The 20,132-nt window shown below is 41.2% G+C and overlaps 1 protein-coding gene across 1 annotated transcript; it reads right to left on the reverse strand.

Annotated features, from left to right (window-relative positions):
- Positions 1–11,159: 11,159 nt before the first annotated feature.
- LOC145638014 (peroxidase 12-like) lies at positions 11,160–13,951 on the reverse strand. The gene is made up of 3 exons (XM_081688988.1): positions 13,683–13,951; positions 13,254–13,448; positions 11,160–11,977 (listed from the first exon to the last, which is right to left on the reverse strand). Exons 1-3 carry the CDS (start codon positions 13,914–13,916, stop codon positions 11,351–11,353), a joined length of 1,056 nt encoding a protein of 351 aa, XP_081545114.1. The 5' UTR covers positions 13,917–13,951; the 3' UTR covers positions 11,160–11,350.
- Positions 13,952–20,132: the final 6,181 nt, after the last annotated feature.

Genomic DNA, 20,132 nt, shown 5'->3' on the forward strand with positions numbered 1-20,132 from the left:
TCTCACATTGGAGGACGAGCTTTGGCTGAAAAGGCTGCCCGCCTGGGCTACTACTGGCCGAGCTTAAGGTCGGACGCAATGGAAATGGTAAAGAAGTGTGACAAGTGCCAGAGGTTTGCAACATTAATTCCCCGACCCGCCAACAGTCTCTCGGCCATCAGTAGTCCGCTCCCCTTTGCCAAATGGGGGATGGACATTTTAGGACCGTACACACCAGCGTCCGGCCAGAGGCGGTATGTGTTTGTAGCAGTAGACTACTTCACAAAATGGGTAGAGGCCGAGGCTGTCCGGGGTATCAAATGGACGGATGTTTCCGCTTTCATATGGAAGAGTATCATTACACACTTTGGCGTTCCACAGTCTATGGTGTTTGACAACGGACCCCAGTTCGAAACGCCTCAACTCAAAGAATGGTTGGAAGACCAAGGCATAGCTCACTGCTTTGCTTCAGTTGGTCGTCCACAAGCAAATGGTCAAGTAGAGGCATACAACAAATTGATCTCTAATGGAATTAAGCGCAAGCTTGAAAGAGCAGGCGGCTTATGGGCTGATGAGTTAGTCAATGTGCTGTGGTCCATACGAACCACGGCCAAGAGTTCCACAGGATAAACTCCCTTCTTCTTAGTCTATGGTGCCGAGGCGGTTCTTCCAATCGAAATGTATGAGCCCACCCTTAGGGTGATGCTATATGATGAAGCGGCCAATTGGGAAGCCATGAAGACCGCCCTAGACTTCCTTCCTGAAGCTAGGGCAACGCGGCGCTTAGACACGAAATCTATCGTCTTCGGATGACAAGGGCATACAATCGCCGAGTGTCAAAGCGGCCGATAAAATTGGGAGATCTGGTCCTAAGGAAGATGGAGGCTGTGGGACGAGCAAGTGAGGATGGCAAGCTGACCCCAAATTGGGAAGGGCCGTATCGAGTCAGGGAAGAGGTCCGAGATGGGACTTACCGTCTTGAAGCCATGAACGGCCGACCCATCCCGCGTACATGGAACACTGACAATCTGAAGAAATATTATGTTTAACTACTTAGCCAAAAGCCGTGTATACAGCTAGGTCTGTTGACCGAGCAATGTAAGCCGTACGGCCACGACAATGTAATTTTGACAAATTAATGAAAAAGTCAAACATTGTTATAATTATTTTTCCATTTAATTTATGCTTATTTGCACAATCATAACTTATACGGATAGGCCGCGTGAAATTTGCAAGTAGGTTGCTTGCAACATAGCAACTCGGTCACATAACCAAAGTAAATTAAATAAAATAAGAATGGGCAGCTTGATCCCAAGTCACATGAATGCGTCCGCCCTTAATTAAGGCGGACGGAAAAGGTAAGGTACCCTGTGAAACCCGTATAATGGGGCAAGGGCATACCTAGGCATTCCAGCCCAGTCGAACATGAAAATTTTAAGTTGAGATCATACTTGGAATTTTCTGAGTGCGTCCGAGCGATAGTTTCAACGGACAAACTCGCATAAAGCCAATTGAACGGCCAATTAATGTGTTGATTTGGCGTACCACCTAGTCCAAGGGCAATCATTATTATGATTTGATTAACTTGGTAGAAGTCATACTACCTAAGGTATAAGTTCTACCAAGTCAATCAAACCACCCAAAATATGGACTAGGCGAACGCCGATTAAAGGGGCATACCCCCTAATTGTACGAAGATACAAAAACGTGAAAAGTACGCATACGAAAATGCAAAAACTATGCAAAAACTTGTTAAGTATAAATTGTGCAAAGTATGAAGCAAAATTTGGAAGCTGAATTAATAAAAGGACCGCTCAAAAGGCGGTAAAATATCTTACATAAAAACTGCTCGAAAAGGCGGTTGAAAAAGTCAAGAAAAATATACATAAATAGAGCTTAAAAGCAGAGAAAGCTGAAAGTCAGGGGGCGGCCGGGGTTGAAGCTGAATCATGGACTGGGATGGGATCCTGAGAAGCTGCAGGAGAGGCGTCCTCAGCTGGCACCTCTTTGCTCTCAGCTTCAACATCATGGCCGGCCGCCACTTGATTTTCCTCATCCTCTGAGGTTGTTGGTGTGGCGTCCAGCTCAGGAGAAGGTTGTCTAGCCTTCTTAGCTTCTTCCCGGAGGCAGACGAAATTGAGGCGCTTAGTGAAGCGCTCTTGAAAATAGGCGGCCTCCCCATCGTCCACTATGAGCTCGAACGCTTCAAAAAAGAAACTCTTCAGCCTATCCTCAGCGTTTTGCTCAATGCGGACGACCTCGTCTGCGCTAGGGGCCCGAGGCGTCTTCAGCTGGAGAGTCAAGTCCTCAACAGACTTCTTCAAGGTCTCCACCTCGGCCCTAAGTGCGTCCGCCTCGTCCAGGGATTCTTTCAAATGCTTCTGGGCCAAGGACACCTCACTTTTGAGCTTCTCTGAAGCCTCAAATCCCTCCTTCCACCGTTGGCCGTTCAGGAGGGCCTGATCCCTCTCCTGCCTTATAGTGTCCCTGGCTAAGGCCTCCCGTTCGAGGGCCTTACTCAGTTTCACCAGATCCTCCGCCTGCCGCGTTGCCTTGTCGGACAGCGCATTGATCTGGGTATCAAAATATCGGCGCTGGACGGCCACTTCCCCAGTAACAGCATCCTGGGCCTTCTGGACGTTTTCCCAGGCGCGCTTCAGCTTTTCGTTCTCTTTCTCCTTCCATTCAAGGAAGGCGGTCAGCCGCAAGAAAAGCTGCGCACAAGAAAAACAGGGTAAATGTGTTAGCAAAGTAAGAGTGAAAAATTGACTAAGTGCATTTGAGGGGAAAAGTTACCTCAGCGCTGCAATTGATCATGGGGCCGAGGAAGCCCTCATGTATCCCCCGCAGCTTATCTCGCTGCTCAGTAGGGACGGCCCGGGCCATGGCTTCTCGCATAGCCTTTCTGTCCGCCCCAGTAAGGGACTGGCCGGGCGTCTTCATATGTAGCTCCTCTGCAATATCTGTATGCGGACGCAAAGAGTTTAATGTAAGCTCAGTAAAAAAGAGAAGAAACAAAATAAAAAATCCAAAGTTACTTGGACTGACCGTCAGAGAAGCTTGGAGGGGTAGGAAGGTTGAAAGTGAATGGCGGGGGCGACGCAGGCTCGTCATCCTCTTCCCCCGTCCGGCAAGGCTGATCGCCGGCCGACTGACTGGCATCAAGCCAATCAGATTCATTGACTCTTTGGACGGGCGGAGTCACTTCTGGCCCGGTCGGTTTTGCCGGGGTCGACTTATTCCTATCGTCCGATTTCTTGGACCTAACATGACCCGGCATTGCGGCCGGATCTACGGACTTGGAGGCCCCGCTATCGCTCAGCCGGGGTTGTTCTCCTTTGGAATGCTTAGAGACAGTCCGCGACGTCGTCTTGGCCGCAGAAGTGGAAGTGGTCTTGGACGCGACCGTCTTCCTTTGTTTGGACGCCTTGCCGTCCTGATCCGTCTTGGACGCAGGGGACGACTGCTTCCGTTTGGACCTGGGGGTTGGAGTGGCCAGCTGTAGAGACAAAAGTTAGTAAAAGAAAACAAGATAATATAATAGGCCGAGCCAAGTTAGGAAGAAGATCTCTTCCGTAATGCATACACGGACGAGAGGAAGAAAGCTAAATGGGTTTACTTACTCCTTTAGTTTGCTCGTACAGCCTCTGGCGAGCCTTGTACCGAGCCAATTCAATCTCGGACATGTTGACCTCCCCTTTCTGCTCTTGGTCCAACATCTTGTACGCCTCAGCTGAAAGAGAAGAGGAAAAAGAGTTAGAAAATTCTTCAATATCAAATAATCTGTGTAAGTATAAGAATATGTGTACGTGCGTCCACCTTGGGGCAGGTTCTTGTACAGGCCATAGGCGGACATAATGGTGGGATCCCGCAGCCAGCTGGATAAAGGGACCCAGTTACTTGGAACGCGCTCAGTTTTGCCGTTCCTTTTCACCCGCTTGACTTTGAAATATTCAAGCTGGTACTCCTGGCTGGGGTGGACGGGTGGCTTATCGGGCTTGAGGTCCCCGCGTCCAAGTTGAATAGGCTCAGCATTGAACCGATTCATCCGTAAGTTAAATTCGACGTTCTTAGTTTTGATGCGGTAGAATCGGTGCTTCCAGTCGCGCCACTTACAGACGCGGTCCACCACCATCATGTAATCTCTAGTGGTGCTCAAGATGAACCAGCCGTCCGTATCCGCGTCTAGCTTAGTCAGTGAGTGCATCTCACAGAAAACTGCAAAGTCTGGCTTGAAGCCTTTGCAGATGCACGTCACCAAGTATCCAAAAATGTTCAACCAGCTATTTGGCATCAGCTGGAAGAGGGCTATGTCATACTCGTCCAAGATTGTGCGGACGAAAGGATGGAGGGGGAAGCGCAGTCCAACGTCTAAGGCCGCCCTGTAGACGCTGAAGGATCTTTGGCGCGGCCTCTCTCCTTCCCAAGCGGCCAAAGCGCGGGACTTCCTTGGAGGCTGGATCTCAAATCCCTCCCCAAGGTGGAGGAATGCCTTGTATTCCTCAAATTTGTAGTTCAGGTAGCCTAAGGCTGTGCTACCCACTGTGCAGGCGTACGGATCCTTGAAGTTGTCAATATTGGCAACATCCTCCTCGGCCGCCTCTTCGCCCTCTGCGGCCGCCGCTCCACCCTCGGCCGCATTCTCAGCTTCATCTTCTTCTCGCTGAGGAGCGCTCCCAAACTCGGAAGACAGCACTCTGTCCAGGTCGGCTGCCTCCGCCGAGCTGCGGCTCCTAGAACTATGGCCGCCTCGGGGAGAGATAATGTCTTCAAGTGGCCGTTTGCCCTTATCTTTGGCACCGGCCGCCTGACTCCCGGTAGGAAAAGCTCTGCGAGGGGGCAGGTCGGACGGTTCATTAATTGAAACCCCCGTTCTTGGTCTGTCCGACCTGCCATATCGGAGATAGAGTTCTGAGGGAGTGGGGACGGACGCATCAGCGTCCGCCCGAGAAGAAGAAGGAGGCCCCTCACAGAGTAGCAACTCGGCCCCATCCATGACCGAACTGGCATATTGGGGGAACCTCAACCCCGGAGTTTGCCCGGACGTTCCCCCCATTGTAGAAGCGCCTTGAGTTCTTTGACGCTCCTCGAATGAGGAAGTTACTTCCACGGCCGAGCAGTGAGTGCCCGTGGAAGCGCTCGTAGGAGTGGTGGAAGGGGTCTCTACGTTAACATTGTTTGGGTCATAAGGAGGCCTAGGGTTTACCAGACTTCCGTCTGGATTTCTGGCCGCATGACTATCGTGCGTTTGCATCGTCCGTGCCATGTTCGACTGCAGGGACAGAGAAGAATGGGTGGATGTGAGTTGGTACGCACTAGAAATGGACCCACTCCATGAAGGAGACAACTCGTCTCCGTCCACTCTAGACTCCTCAGTTCCAGGCGAACGGCCGGCCTCATGAGGAGAAACGGACGAAGCCAAGTGTTGAGCCAGCTTTTAAATAAACAAAGAAATAAAAAGACAAGGAAAAGAAAAACAGGCGGCCTACCTCTGTACGTGTTGAAAACTTGGAAGCCTTGAAGATTGATCGGAAAATTCAACAAATGTCACCGGAAAACTCAAATGCGCGGCGGAGCTCTTGAAGATTAAAAGGAAAACGCACTTTCTCTCTCTAGAAGCTCTGACTTCTCTTTAGAAAATGTAAAGTTCCAAAGTGCCAAAATGAAGTCAAACCCCTTGTATATATAGGGAAAATTTATGGGGGTAAGATAGTAAATTCATCTTTCCCGCCTAACTTAGCTGAACGGTTACAATTTGAAAAAGTGACCTAGAATTTGGAGGGACAAGGAGCAGCTCCGTTAAATTAGGCGGAAAGGATGACCTAATAAACGGCGCGTCCAAAGGGAAGTTGGCAGAACTAAAGCTCACTCCGAAATGGCAAGACGGTCGCAAAAATCAGACGGCCTACCTTCGTCCGCACCATTTGAATATACAGGCGTTCGCCCTAAAATTGTCATGCGGACAGAAAGTTGACAAAACTCTAATACATTTGTACGCACCAAGGCTACTTGAGGTCAGAGGAGTCGGCCTGTAAGCGTACGAGCCACCCCCTCTGAGGGGAAAATGTTGTGGGTAAAAATACCCCGTATACGTGGACCAATCCTATAGTGACACGTGGCCCAGTTATAGGGTGACACGTGTCACCACGGGAAGATGCCACCTAATTCAGAGCCCTTAAGGCCGCAGGCCAGTCTCGTCTCGACACGTGGCCTAGTCAGAGGGTGACATGTGTCGTCATGAGAAGATGCCATGTGTTAAGGGCATCTGTTCCCTTAATAATCTACATGCCAGAAAACCCTAACAACGTCAGGGCCCAAATCCCGAGAGATATCAATGAAAGCCGTAAAACGGCGCCCCCAGAGTAGCACGTGGCATTCACTGATTGCACAGCCAATCACGTCACGCAAATCTAGGGTATATACCCTAGAGAGGGGCACGAGTCCCACCCCTATAAATACCCCAATCATTTATGATGGGAGGGGATTCAGACAATTGAAAACAACAGAGCATTAAATAGCTCCAACTTCTCTCTACTTTCTCTCTCTAGCCTTTTTCGTTCTGATCACTGACTTGATCGTCGGAGGCGAATATTCCGTTGATCGGAATATTCGTTGTTTTGCAGGTGGGACCGACTCATTGCCAGAAGAGCGTGACCAGTATCCCAGGAAATCCAAAAAATACCCGAAACACTAGGAGTCAAGTATTTGGTATTGGTTGGGTTCTTAGGTGAGTGTGTGAAAGACATCTTTGCATACAGTTGTGTAAGCTTCTAGTGTAGTACTTTAGAAGTACGAGTTAATCTAAGTGTGGGACTTAGGTTGGATAGGATAGGGTCCTACTATGTAGCAAGTTCAGTCTGGAACTTGTGAGTAAAAGTCTGAGTATAATAGGTTGTAACTTGTGTGTTTGCCCTATTATAGTGAAGTGATTTGGTTTTGAAAATTCCTTATAAAGGTCGAGGTTTTACTTCCACTTGGGTCCCGGAAGGTTTCCTCGTAAAATTATGTGTGCATTACAAGTTGCTTTACATTTTGTTCAATATTTTGCGAAAAGTAGCCATTAGGAACTCACATACAATTCATCCCCCTCTTGTAGTGTTCGTCTGAACTAACACATCCCTCAATGACAATCCTAATTAGAATCCCGATCCTAATAACCTTGATTATAACAATGCTTAACTTTAATCTAAATAATCTGGTTCCATACCCATCTTTTCATAAAAATTCTAGTATGGTCACTCTCACTATGACCATGACTATAGTTAATTATGATTGGCTAATTTTTGCTTTTTTTTAAATCTTGGTCAAACCTTATTTTTAGAATTTTCCATTTTTAATTCTTTTTCATTTTTCCAAAAAATAATTATTGATTTCCAAAATTCCTTTTTTGATTTTCGAAATTATTTACATAAAATCAGTTATTAATTAAATCCAAAAATAAGATTAAATTAAATAAATCAAAATAAAAAAATGTTCTTCGTAGTTCTTCAATGTTCTTCATTGTTCTTCAAGTTTCTTCATCAATGGATAAAAATAACAACAAATTCATGATCTATGTCTCTTAAATTAACTCACGCTTCGGGCGGAAAATGAATACATGCCCCGATCTACACACCATGTACGATTTTTTATTTTTTTGTTTTTTTTTTTTAAATTGGAGTTCATACGCATTCGAATATGTGTGGGTTGTTTCTTAATCCAAGAATAATACATTTAAATTGAATAATTTCAATCAAGGGATGCCAAATTGGCGATTACATGTAGTTGAAAATCTTAAATATTCACTTTATCGATAATCTGGGTTCGTGAAACAAATCATGGAAGCAAACGTAAAATATCTTCTTCGAAAACTTTTTTGATCCAAAAAAACGAAGATGAAATTTTAAATTTTGTTTTTGTATTAGGTTTTCACCAATATGCTAATAGGACATTACCTATAACAAGTAGGTTTATAGTTTATTTGTCCACGACCATAAAGAGTGTTATAATAATATTGAATGCTATGATTATGAGTTTTAATGTGTGATTATATTTATGTTATCATCAAATAAATTTCATTAGATTATCAATAAAAATTAAATTAAACTATTAATAATTGTTTTGAATTACATTATTTAAGACTTTAACATTTTTTATTATCAATAGAAAGTTATGACCATACACATCATAGGTCATTACATTATGAAACGATATATGCCAAACTTATGTCACAAAGTTTTTATTTAGAAATGTGATCCAACTGGTTAAATATCAATATATAAGGATAGTATCAATATATGGAATACAATTAATGATGATAAATAATTAACTATAATAACTCGATTTATTGAAGGCATGATATTTAAAATTGACATATTGTAAGATTTGTAACATAAGTTTTGTCTAGAAACTTTTATCAAATTTTGAAAGACATTTAGATTTCAATTGTTAAGTTAACCATATATATAATTGTTGAATATCTTTTTTCTTTGGAAAACAATATTATAGTATTATTTTTTGAATTCGCAAAAATCACGACCCTAGTTGATATTTAACTAGTTGAATTACATTTCTATATAAATAGTTCATGATATAAGCTTGGCTTCTATCGTTTCATAATGTAATGACCTATAATGTGCACGGTCATAACCTTTTGTTGATAATTAATATGTTAAAGTCTTCAATGTAATTCAAATCAATTATTAATAGTTAAATTTAATTGCATTGATAATCTTATGAATTTCCTTGATGATAACATAAATATAATCATAAATTAAGTGTCATAATCATAGCATTTAATATGATTATAATACTCGTTATGGTCGCAAACGAATAAACAGTAAAACTGTTTGTTATAGGTAATGTCCTATTAGCATATTGGTGAAAACCTAATACAAAAACAAGTTTTAAAATTTCATCTTCATTTTTTTCGATCAAACAAAATTTTGAAGAAAATATGTTACGTTTTCTTCTTGAATTTTCCTAGCGAACCCACATTAACGAAAAACTTAAAATTTTTAATTTCGATTACATAAGATCTCAACTTTTGCATCCTTTGATTGAGATTGTCCAATAAAAATCTATTATTCTAGGATTTAAAACAAACCCAAATTCGCTCCGCTAGAACCTCGATTTCGAAAAATTTAAAATTTTGCATATGTTGTGTAGATCGGATCATATTTTTAATCTTTGTTGATGTGCGATTGTGTTTGCGAGACAAAGATCATGAATTGGTGATTAATTTCATCCATGGATAGGGATGGCAATGGATCGGACTCGGGTCGGACTGTACAAGATCCGAATCCGATCCGTTTAATAAATGGACCTTAAATTTGGATCCGACTCCGGATCCGACTCCACTTATACTTCACCCTCACCCGAATCCGAATCCGGCGGACTTAATCAACTCCGACTCCGAATCCATGTCCGATTTGCAAATAAAATGTCCTTGCTTTTATCAGATTAGAATTTTTTTTAAAAAAAAAAAGAAAAAAAGAAGGGGTTGAAGAAGTATATAGTTTGTAGACTTTGTAAACAGAATAATATGATGATAATCACTTAACAATTATAAGAAAAATTAAATTAAATTTTCAGATCTACACAAAAGATTTACACTAAAATAATAATGGGAATTGGAGAACTTCCGAGGTTGTTCTTTGATTCGGGCTTTAGATCTTCAAGTGTGAAATTAAAGAACCATTCAAAAAACAAAAATTAATTAATAAGGAGAGAAATAGTTCATGGGTTGTTATTTTGGTTTAGACCTCCAATATTGATAGACAATAGCAATATACGGAGTACAAGAATTCAAAGGAGGTATGCTTGGAAAAGTAGTTGACAAAAAACTCTCCAAAGAAATGGAGTAGTTTTGCTTCTGAACAGAGAGACGTGAGGAGGGAGAAAGGAGGAGGGAAAAGGAGAGGAGAGAGGAGAGAGGAGAGAGAATTGAGGCCTTGAGGGAGATTGAGGGAGAAAAGTGGCGGAAGAGGAGATAAATTAGGAGTAGTGATAGACCACTACCAGGTATGGGCTCGTTGGGCCCATACCAGGGGCAAAAATGTAATTTCACGTAAAACTTACCCATGTTGTAAAATTGCAGTCTTTCTCCTCTCAATAACAGTATATAAATTATGAATAACAGTAAAAAAAACCAATAATAACAGTATACAAACCAATAATAACAGTATAGAAATTAATAATAACTGAGCACCGACAAAAAACTACCGGCGTCAATTTCGACCGAACTCAGCGATTTCCAGCATAGATTTCACCGTTTTTTAATGGCTAGAGCCATAAGTTTGTGTCTCTTGTTTTTGGGTTATGTTTTTTTGGGTGGTTTCCGGTGATTTTTAATGGAGGTAGTTGCATGTTTTTGGATTTCGACCAAGGTAGTAGCCGGTGGGGTGGGCTTCTTGTTGTCGGAGGTGAAGGTGCGGTGGGCGGAGGTTTGGCCGGCAATGGGAGCTATCCATGGAGGTGGGGAAAAGGGTTTAAGGAAGGAAGAAGATGAAGAGGAAAGGGAAAAAAAAGGAAAAAGAAAAAAAAATTGTGGTATTGGGTAGTATTACCCATACCATGGTAGTGGGTAATACTTACTCGATAAATTAGGGTAAAGTAAATTTATACCTTAAAGTGGCGGATGAGTAAATTTAAGGGTGTAAATTTATACCTAGTAAACTCGCGGGTCGGACTCGGGCCGGACTCGATCGGATTCTATGTAAGGTTCGAGTCCGATCCGAATTCGGATTTAATTTTTTCGGACTTGGATCGGACTTTTTACCTCGAATCGGATCGGACTGGAATCGAATTCGAATTAAATTGTCATCCCTATCCATGGATGAAGAACTTTGAAGAATGTTGAAAAATAACAAGAACAATGAAGACAAAAATTTTTGATTTTTGATTGTTTTAATTAAATCTTATTTCAGATTTTATAATAAAACTGAATAATTACAAATTTTTTTTTTTTTTTTGAAAAATCAAAAATTATTTTCTAGAAAAAGAAAATGATTTAAAAAATAATAAAATAAAAAAGAAGTTTGACCAAACATTTAAAAAAAAGGAAAAATCAACCAATAGGATTCAAGAATAGTAATGGTCATAATAAAAGTGACCATAGTAGAAACATCCATCTTTTCAACTAATCCATTATTTAGATGCAATCATTTAAAAACAGGAGTATTATTTTTCATAAGAAAACGTAGGAAGAAACCATTCAATAAGTACCCAATGATACAACAAGTCAAGAAAAAGGCTCCAAACAAGTTCATTGACATCATACCTCACCTTATTATAAGATACTAAACACACGCATTAAAACATCGACCCTTACGTGTAGGAGACTGGTCAAACATATACATATCTCTTGAAGTTTTAGTACAATGTTTGTTCCTTAAAATTGTGACAATTTTCCTTGTTCTTGATCAACTTCCACCATTGATTTAATGTCCTCATCATACTTATTAGCATTTCTTGCTGAGCAATTAGCGCGAATTTCACCTTGGGACCCCGTCAATACATGAAGTTGTCCCATTTTAACCATTGCATCTATAAACTTTTCAAAGAACAAATTTTGGTTGATAGCAAAACTTGTAACAATATCTCTCGTTTTTGAATTAGCATACAAATCTTGATCGGAAGTGAACAAGCCTTGGCGGTTCATTAGGTCAACATAATACTTATTGTCAAAGACATTAGGTGTACGAATGTCCAAATTCGTCGTGTTATCAGTTGTGTTTGTTGGACACGTGAGTTTAAGGTTTTTAGCGAAGGTTTGGTCCATGGTAGGGTCTTGAGGGTAGAGTCTATCGGCGAATGAGGAGCAATGGCTGCGCCCGATGGTGTGGCCTCCGGAGAGGGCCACGAGGTCCGTGGCGTTCAAGTTTTTGTTGGATAAGGAGTTGAGGAGTTGGTCAGTGTTGAAAGAGGGGGGTGGTAGATTGGCTAGGGTTTCGTCAAGTGTAGCAAAGTTAAGGCCATCCCTTCTTCCTAAGGGAATCCAGTAGAATGGTCCACCTGACTGAAACATCACATAGCAAAGTATTATTGTGTGTGATCAAAATTCTACAAATATTATATTGGATAAATCATAAAAATACAACTATAGATTTAAGATACGATTTTTCAAGAAGTAATTTTTTATGTAATTTAGGAGGCGATTAGAGTATGAAAGAGTTAGGTATTACGTGATTATATTGATTAATTAGTTTAGTCGTCCCGTGCGTTGCATGAATTAAGTAGCCATTATTTGTTTAAATAGTTGTCAAATTTATATTAAAATAAAAAAGAAAAATCATAATCTCATTAATTAATTTTGATAGAAGCACCGTATTCATTTAGTTTTGGAAAAAAAAAGGGGGGGGGGGGGGTAAAAGGGTGATGTCAAAAATAGTTTAGACGAGAAAATTTTTAATAAGGAATTGACACGTGTCTTTTAATGATGTCAGCATTTTTTGTTTTAGTAATAGTTAATAGATTTATCCGTTATTTATTTATTTATTTATTTTACAAAAATTTGTCCGTTAACATTATTTAAGCTCTTTCTCATAATTTATGTCAAAAAGTTGTGTTTGCAAATTAATAAATATTAATAAAAAAAAGTTCTTGTGAAGAAATTATTTATCAAACTATTTCAATAAAATCAAGAAAAAAGAGGTTAGATTTGAAACAATAAAGTCATAATTATTTTTCTTCGATCTTTATATTTTTTCCAAGTTCTAGATTACCCGCCAGTACTAAAACACTGTACTTTTATTCAAATCTTGTCACACAAAATAAATGATTTCACATTAATATATGGTCTTGGGGATAGCCTCTCTAACTAATACAACGTCCATTCAAATAATTTATGTACGAGTAATTTCATTTTCATCTACAGAACTAATTATCATATCTTGTCTCTTGGGAAACCAGCCTTACATACTCCCTCAGCTAATTGATCCCTACCATTTTACAATTACTTTATTAGCTGATAACTCCCGTCCGTATTTTTTGACCCCATTGTAAATTATTGGTTTAAATTTCAAAAACTTTTACGTACTATTAGTTCACATCAATTTATAAGTGATAAATAATCTTTGGAATCTTGCTAAATTCGTCTCATTATATATTTTATTAATATAAAATTGTATAATTTTTTTTTGTGTAAGGAAATAGAATTATGTGAAAACGTTTTAAGACGCATCTTGAAGACTTTGTAAAGTCAAATGAGACATAAAAATAGGAACCGAGGGATTACGTGTTCTTGAATGGCTAAGGTTTTAGTTTCTTATTCTAAAAGAAGATAGTAACAATACCAGAAATACGGATTCACGAGCAGCAAGGGCAGTGATATCAGCACAAGAGACAACCCGGCCACATTGTTGATGCACAAGGGCACGAAGGTCATTTATGATCTTAAATGCCTGAGCCCTGAGCGTCAAGTTTGGAGGTGCATCCTTCTCACTTGGACCACTGGTTGATCCATCCAACAACACTGAACCATCACATCCCTTAAAAACAAAGTAATAACATCCTCATTAAAATATGCATGATGAATTTTATCTATATAGAGTAGACCTTATCAGTTAGCTAGCTTGACCATCAAGCCTATAACGCTATTCTAACATTTATTTGTTATATACTTGTACTCTTAATTGTACGTAGTGACAATAATTGACACACTTTGATTGTATCATCAACTAGTGCTATGTGACAATTAAATTTAGATGGACGTAGATATATACCTGAACGAAGCAATCATGGAAGTGAAGGCGGAGCAAGCCGGCAGCTTGAGTTATATCACTTTGAAACACTTGCCAAAGATGAGCTCTAATAATAAAATCTAAACCAGGACAACTAGATGAATAAAATGTGTATGAAAGACCAGGCACAACTGGTATTGTACTCTGACCCTTAGATACTCCTATTACCAAAGATGATACAACTAGGAATAGAGGCAAAAACTTTAAGGCTGCCATCTATAAAGTTGTTTTAGATAGACTTGGAAACATTGTCCATTGCATAAGCCAATATATAATGAAAAACAAGAGGTAGAGAAGCGGAGAAAATATATTATTGGTGATATAATAATATTATAATAATAGTGCACCAAAAAATATATTTATATAATACGGAGTAATAAACTACTCTAGGGACTGTACTCCTTACTCGGGTACGCATAGAGGTAGAAAAGGTGAATAATGGTGTTTTTTGCTCATTTGATAAAATTTTTGCTCATTTAAATCCTTAGGAATGAGCAAAAAAAATAAAAATAATTAAATGAACAGAATATACTTTAAATGCACCTTCCACCTGAGAGTATATAAAAAACGTACTTTACCTTTTCTTTTAGTTTGCTAAGCTCCATTTGTTATATACTCCTTCCGTCCCAGAATATCAAGGATATTGAATTTTTTTTCACTATTTATGTATTAGCTTTGACCATAATTTTTTTACTAACATAATAAAAACATACTATAGCATAAAATATGTTATTAGATAAATAAGTATTAATACAAAAACTTCATAACATAATTTTAAAATAATTTTTAAATATTTAATATATAAAAAATAAAAAATAAAATCAAAGTATTCCATTAGCATGTATGCAATATTGACTATATCAGATATTCTAGAACAAAGGGAGTACAAAGGTTTCAACATAAATATTTCATCAATTATTTTTAAAAGGATTAAAAAATAGCATCGACGAATCTAATAACAAGCTCATACATCAATATTTGTTTTTACTTATATTTATCCAATATACGAAGTAGTTGATATTAATATTTTTTTACCTTCAAATTTAAGATTCTAGGTGGGACAAAAATAAAGAAAAAAGAGTAGTAGTCTTGATTGTTTGGTGTATTATTTGTAATGGGTTAGTTGAAATAGGGAAATTGACTAAAATTATCCGTTTGTCTTGCTAAATATATTCCACATGCATGAATGACACAGGTTGAGCCATTTTTTTTGTCTGCCTTGGCATTTGGTCAAAATGCTTACGTAAGGCAGACACAAGCTTGATAATTTTGTTATCAATTTTTTAAGAGGAAGGGAATAGACAATTTAACAATTTATTGATTGAAATCCTTTTAATACTTTAAGTTGGATGACCTCTTATTTTGTTGCTGTTTTGAGGTCTTATGTTTTAGATTTAGCTATTAAGCACACCTCTAATTTTGCTTACGGAATGAGGTTGTGTGTGTTTATTGTAAACGCTTTAATTTTTCGTCTTTTATGTGTTAAAAAAATATTGATTGAAAGGCATCATTTATAAATTATCATCTATTACGGGTCTGTTTTGATTTACTGAATTGAGCTAAACTGAAGTGAAACTGAATATTTTATGAGAGAAGGAAATTAGGAACTGAACTGAAAATAAGCTGAGGAGAACAGGCCCTACCTCATTTTCACACTACAGTATGTGCAATTTTTGAATATTTTTTGTGACATATAAAAAGTTCAATTGTTCGTTATAAATTACACATAATATGAAACAGAGGTAGTACAAAAAAAATTCCAAATTGCTTTTTATTATATGTATTTTGTAGATAACCTAATAAAAAAAAGTCATTATCAATCTCTCTTTCAAAAAAATTAGAAGAAAAAAAAAAAAAAAAGTCATTGTCTCGAGTTAGTGCATAGCATTCATTTGTCATAGGTTTGGTTACATGATCATAAGAATATTATATGATCATCATTCTATTTAATTTAGAAGAGCATTTTCTTTATGTTTAAGTCTCTTTCTGTTAGTTTCTATTTAATCTAAAAGAAAACGATAGTCTTAGCAATAATGACATGGTCTTATTAGAAACTCTTGTATATTTAAATTTACCCTGTAGTGTTAGTTTTACTCAAAAAAGATATTGTACTGAAATTTTGGTGTTGGAAAGGATTCACTAAGCTAAGGGTATTTCCATTATAGGTTACTTTGGTTTAAGAGTAGTTATTGCCAACAATTTCCCATATGTGAGTGTAACTTTCTTTTTCATATATTTTAATAACCAACCTCCATGATCTGAGGGTAACACATCGTCGCATCTACTTATATTAGGTTATTCTCCTCAATTGTTTTAATTACTTTTTCGGAAATATAAATATATATAATTGCTAAACACCGCCAACAAAAATGATCATTACCACCAACATTTGATGTAAATGGACAATCGTATCCTTACTACTTCATCATCTCTTCATCCTCCCGGCAACCCACAACCCCTTCCAACCGGCGACCCACAACCCTTTTGACCGACGACCCACCACACCCCCCTCTATGCAACCCACCACATTCCCTAGCCGGCGGGAAGGTGGTGGTTTTTTTTATTTCAGGCAACCGCGGTAATCGGATCCCAAAACCGACGGTAACCAGAGCCGTGGTACTACGCGCGGCAAGCCGATTTTGAGCTCCGGTTACCGTGCACCTTAATCGATTCTATGGTAACCAGAGCTCAAGACCAGTTACCGTGCACGGTAACCAGTTTTAGACTCCGGTTACTGATTTGGGTATTTTATACCCGGCCAGGTGGCCCAATCAGAAAGCGACACGTGTCCTCTAAAGAGGTGCCATTTGGACCTATGGAATGATGACACGTGGAAGGCGGACACTCTTCTGTCCTACGCAGACTGATGATCCAGCATGGACTATTCAGATGGCGACACGTGTCACCCAAAAGATGCCCAAAGGCCTTTTGGGCTCAGTGACACGTGTCACTCAGGCATTGCCCCTGGGATGACAGCCTTCAAAGGCCCAAATCTCGAGGCGCCGCAAAACGGCGTGACCTAATTCCTAGGTCACCAGATCCTAGGAGGGGCACACTCTTCAAAAGGACCCTATAAATAGGGACATTCTTGCATTTATGACAAGAGAGAGAATATACACGCAATACGAGACAACACGTCACTTATCACAGAGCTGTCGTTTTCAAGGAACACACAACACTTTACCTGAGCTTGGAATCCGAGCAGATAAACTTTACTTCCGCACGTTTTATTACCGAACGCTTACTAACTTAATCTTCGGAGGCGGACCACCGACCATCCGGCGGTCCGTTTGCTTTGCAGGTACAGGCGTCCTTTGCTGAATCCAGTCTCAGTGTTGTAACTCTCCCAAGGGACAAAAACCCCCGAAACATTTGGCGCCGTCTGTGGGGAGAGTACCTCTGAAATGGCTTCGCAAGTACCTGTACCGAACCCAGAGGCCGATCGGCCTCCAGAAGACGTATTGGTCCAAACGGATCGTGACTCAGGTGACGACGCTGACGTCGAAACCTATGTGGATCCAAATGGATCCCTCATCTCTAAACGCATCCGCAGTAAGGAGAGGCGGGAGCGTCACCATGACCAGGCAAGGCCAAGCAAAACTGCTGGTCAGCCAAAGAAGCCCTCGGGGCGGCCGATTGATCCTTCCCAGGCGGCAGGATCAACTCCTGTCACTAGGGATGAACTAATGACACTCCTGAGCAGCCTCAGGGGTGAAATCAAACAACTCGCCTCAAAGAAGTCACCTGCTCCTAGAAAGGAGCAGTCGGCCAAGAAACCAGCCCAAGCTGGCAAACAGAAGTCGGTCAGGGACCGTCAGCCAACTCCTCATCCTGCTCCTAAGGAGAAGGCCCGGCCCCAATTTGACCTTACTCGGCTCCGTTTCCCATAAACGAGCACAAGAAAACCCATCCGGCACATACAGCCGGATGGTAGCAAGAAGACGTTCTCTGACGCTCGGCAATACATTGAGGAGAAGAGAACCCAGCTATCAGAGTCGGCTTCAACGTCGACTTATCATGATAGCTTTCGGAATACCTCTGTGAGGTTTTCCCAGTCTGTACATGAGACTCCAACAAGCAGCCAACGGGTTCATTCTGGTCCTCATATGATTCAGTCGGCCCAGTACATGGCACAACCATTGTACCAGGCGCCAGTTTTACCTTACATGCAACCTGCCCTCTATGGAGGACAGGCGGCATACGGCTATCAACCGATGGACTGGCAGCTTAGGCTGCAACACCTTGGAGCTTTCTTGCCGGAATGAACTTGCATTGGCCTTTCAAATCAACCCTCTGCTTTCTCCAGGGAAATAACTGAAGCCGTACAGCCGGCTAAAGTTAAAAACATTCTGGTTGGAGCCTATGACGGGACCTCCAACCCAGAAGACCACCTGCTAGCATACACCCACCTCATGTATTTACAGGGGTTGGATGATGCCGCATGGTGTCGTTGCTTTCCAGCCACCCTGAAGGTCATAGCCCAGCAGTGGTTTGGCAATCTGCCGGCTGGCTGCATAAATAGCTTCAAGACGCTTGCGTTCTTGTTTGCTTCAAACTTCTCTATGAACATCCCAACCAAAAAGACAAGTCTTGACTTGGGCAATGTACAGCAGGGAGATAGAGAAGGCTTGCGTTCCTACGTCAGGCGGTTCAATCTGGTCCGAATCTAGATTCATGGACTGTCTGATGAGGTCGCTTTCACAGACTTCTTTAAGGGTCTGAAGGACGGGTCTACTTTTATGTACGAACTCGTCCGCAAACAAATTTTTACTCTACAAGGAGCCTTGCGAGAGGCGGAAGCCTATATACAGGCGACCGAACTCTGCTCTTCCAATAAGCAGTCGGACCATAAGAAGTCCGACCGGCAGAAAGAGAGTCGGCCTGCTCAGCCGGCTCCTAAGCTAGAAGAGAGTAAAAAGAAAACGCAAGTCTGGGCCATTGATAACTCTGATCAACCGGCCCAGAAGAAGAAAAAGGAGTGGAAACCGTACGTCCCAAGGTACGAATTCCACAAGGACTGCTGCTCCATCCTCTTGGAAATTAAGGATCGGCTGACTCTTGAAAAGCCGACTCCTATGAAAGGTTCCGCCGAAAATCGGAACAAAAAAAAGCATTGCCATTTCCATGAGGATGTTGGCCATGACACGAACGACTGCTTTAGTCTCAAGCGGGAGCTCGACCGTCTGGCCGACAAAGGACAACTGAAGTCCTATGTGAGGTCCAAAGTGACTTCAAAGGCAAATCCGGGGCAGTCCAAGAAAAAGACTCCCCAGCCTGCTATGAGTGCCGAAACTGATGAAGATCCGGTATACACCATAGCAGGCGGATTCGCCGGTGGTGGCCTGACCATTCGGGGCACCAAGGACCATCTGAGAAAGATGGTCAACTCCGTTGAGGAAGGGGATGCAGCAGGCGCATCCACCTTCCCTAAAGTTGTCATCACCGAACAGGACAGAGGCAAAGTCCGTCGGCCGCATGATGACCCTGTTGTCATTGAGTGCAAGGTCGCCAACCAGTTGGTTGGCCGAATTCTGATTGACACAGGAAGCTCCTCTGACCTCATCAGCCTCAAATGCTTATCCAATCTCAAGTACAAACTGGATAGCATGATGGAGGTCACCCACACCCTTGTTGGGTTTGGGGGAGGACTTGTGCATCCAGTCGGACGAATGATTAACACAGTCTTCATTAATCAAATCGGAAGGAATGTAGAGGCGTACATTGATGACATGATAGTCAAATCCAAACAACAGGAGGATCATCTTGCTGATCTCCGAGAAACATTCGCCACACTCAGGCGGCACAAGGTCATGCTAAACCCAAAAAAGTGTGTCTTTGGTATTGAGTCTGGGAATTTTCTCGGATTTTTGATTGACCAAAGGGGAATAAAGGCCAACCCTGAGAAAATATAGGCGGTAATTGACATGCAGTCGCCCCGTACTGTGAAGGAAGTGCAAAAACTAACAGGTTTTCTGGCGGCCTTGGGGAGATTCCTCAGTCGGTTAGGCGACAAGTGCCTCTACTTTTTCCAGGCAATAAAAAAGAAGGCAAACTTTGAATGGGGGGATGATGCAGAGGCGGCCTTTCAAAAGCTGAAAACTCATCTGCACTCTTTGCCGAGGCTTGTCAGCCCTTTGCCCAAAGAGAAGCTCTGCATGTACTTAGCCGTCTCTGATCACGCCCTCAGTGTCGTTCTCTTAGCTGAAAGAGACGGCATCCAGCTCCCGGTGTATTTCATTAGCCATGTTCTGAGAAACGCGGAGCTTCGGTACCCCATGGTTGAGAAATTCGGCCTTACCCTTTACATGGCCATCAAGAAGCTAAAACCCTACTTCTTGGCGCATGCGGTAGAAGTCTACACTGACCAACCGATCAAGCGGCCACTCACAACCTTGGAGTCTTCTAGACGAATGCTCAAATGGGCGATTGAAA

Source organism: Chenopodium album, chromosome 7, assembly GCF_948465745.1.
Source record: "Chenopodium album chromosome 7, dcCheAlbu1.1, whole genome shotgun sequence".
NCBI lineage: Eukaryota > Viridiplantae > Streptophyta > Magnoliopsida > Caryophyllales > Amaranthaceae > Chenopodium > Chenopodium album.

Excerpts from the sequence above, each read along its gene's own strand:
- LOC145638014 (XM_081688988.1), bottom strand. The coding sequence starts at position 13,916 with ATGGCAGCCTTAAAGTTTTTGCCTCTATTCCTAGTTGTATCATCTTTG. Across the intron at positions 13,449-13,682 it reads TCCATGATTGCTTCGTTCAG|GGATGTGATGGTTCAGTGTT; the intron begins GTATATATCTAC and ends TTTGTTTTTAAG. Across the intron at positions 11,978-13,253 it reads CTCGTGAATCCGTATTTCTG|TCAGGTGGACCATTCTACTG; the intron begins GTATTGTTACTA and ends GTGATGTTTCAG.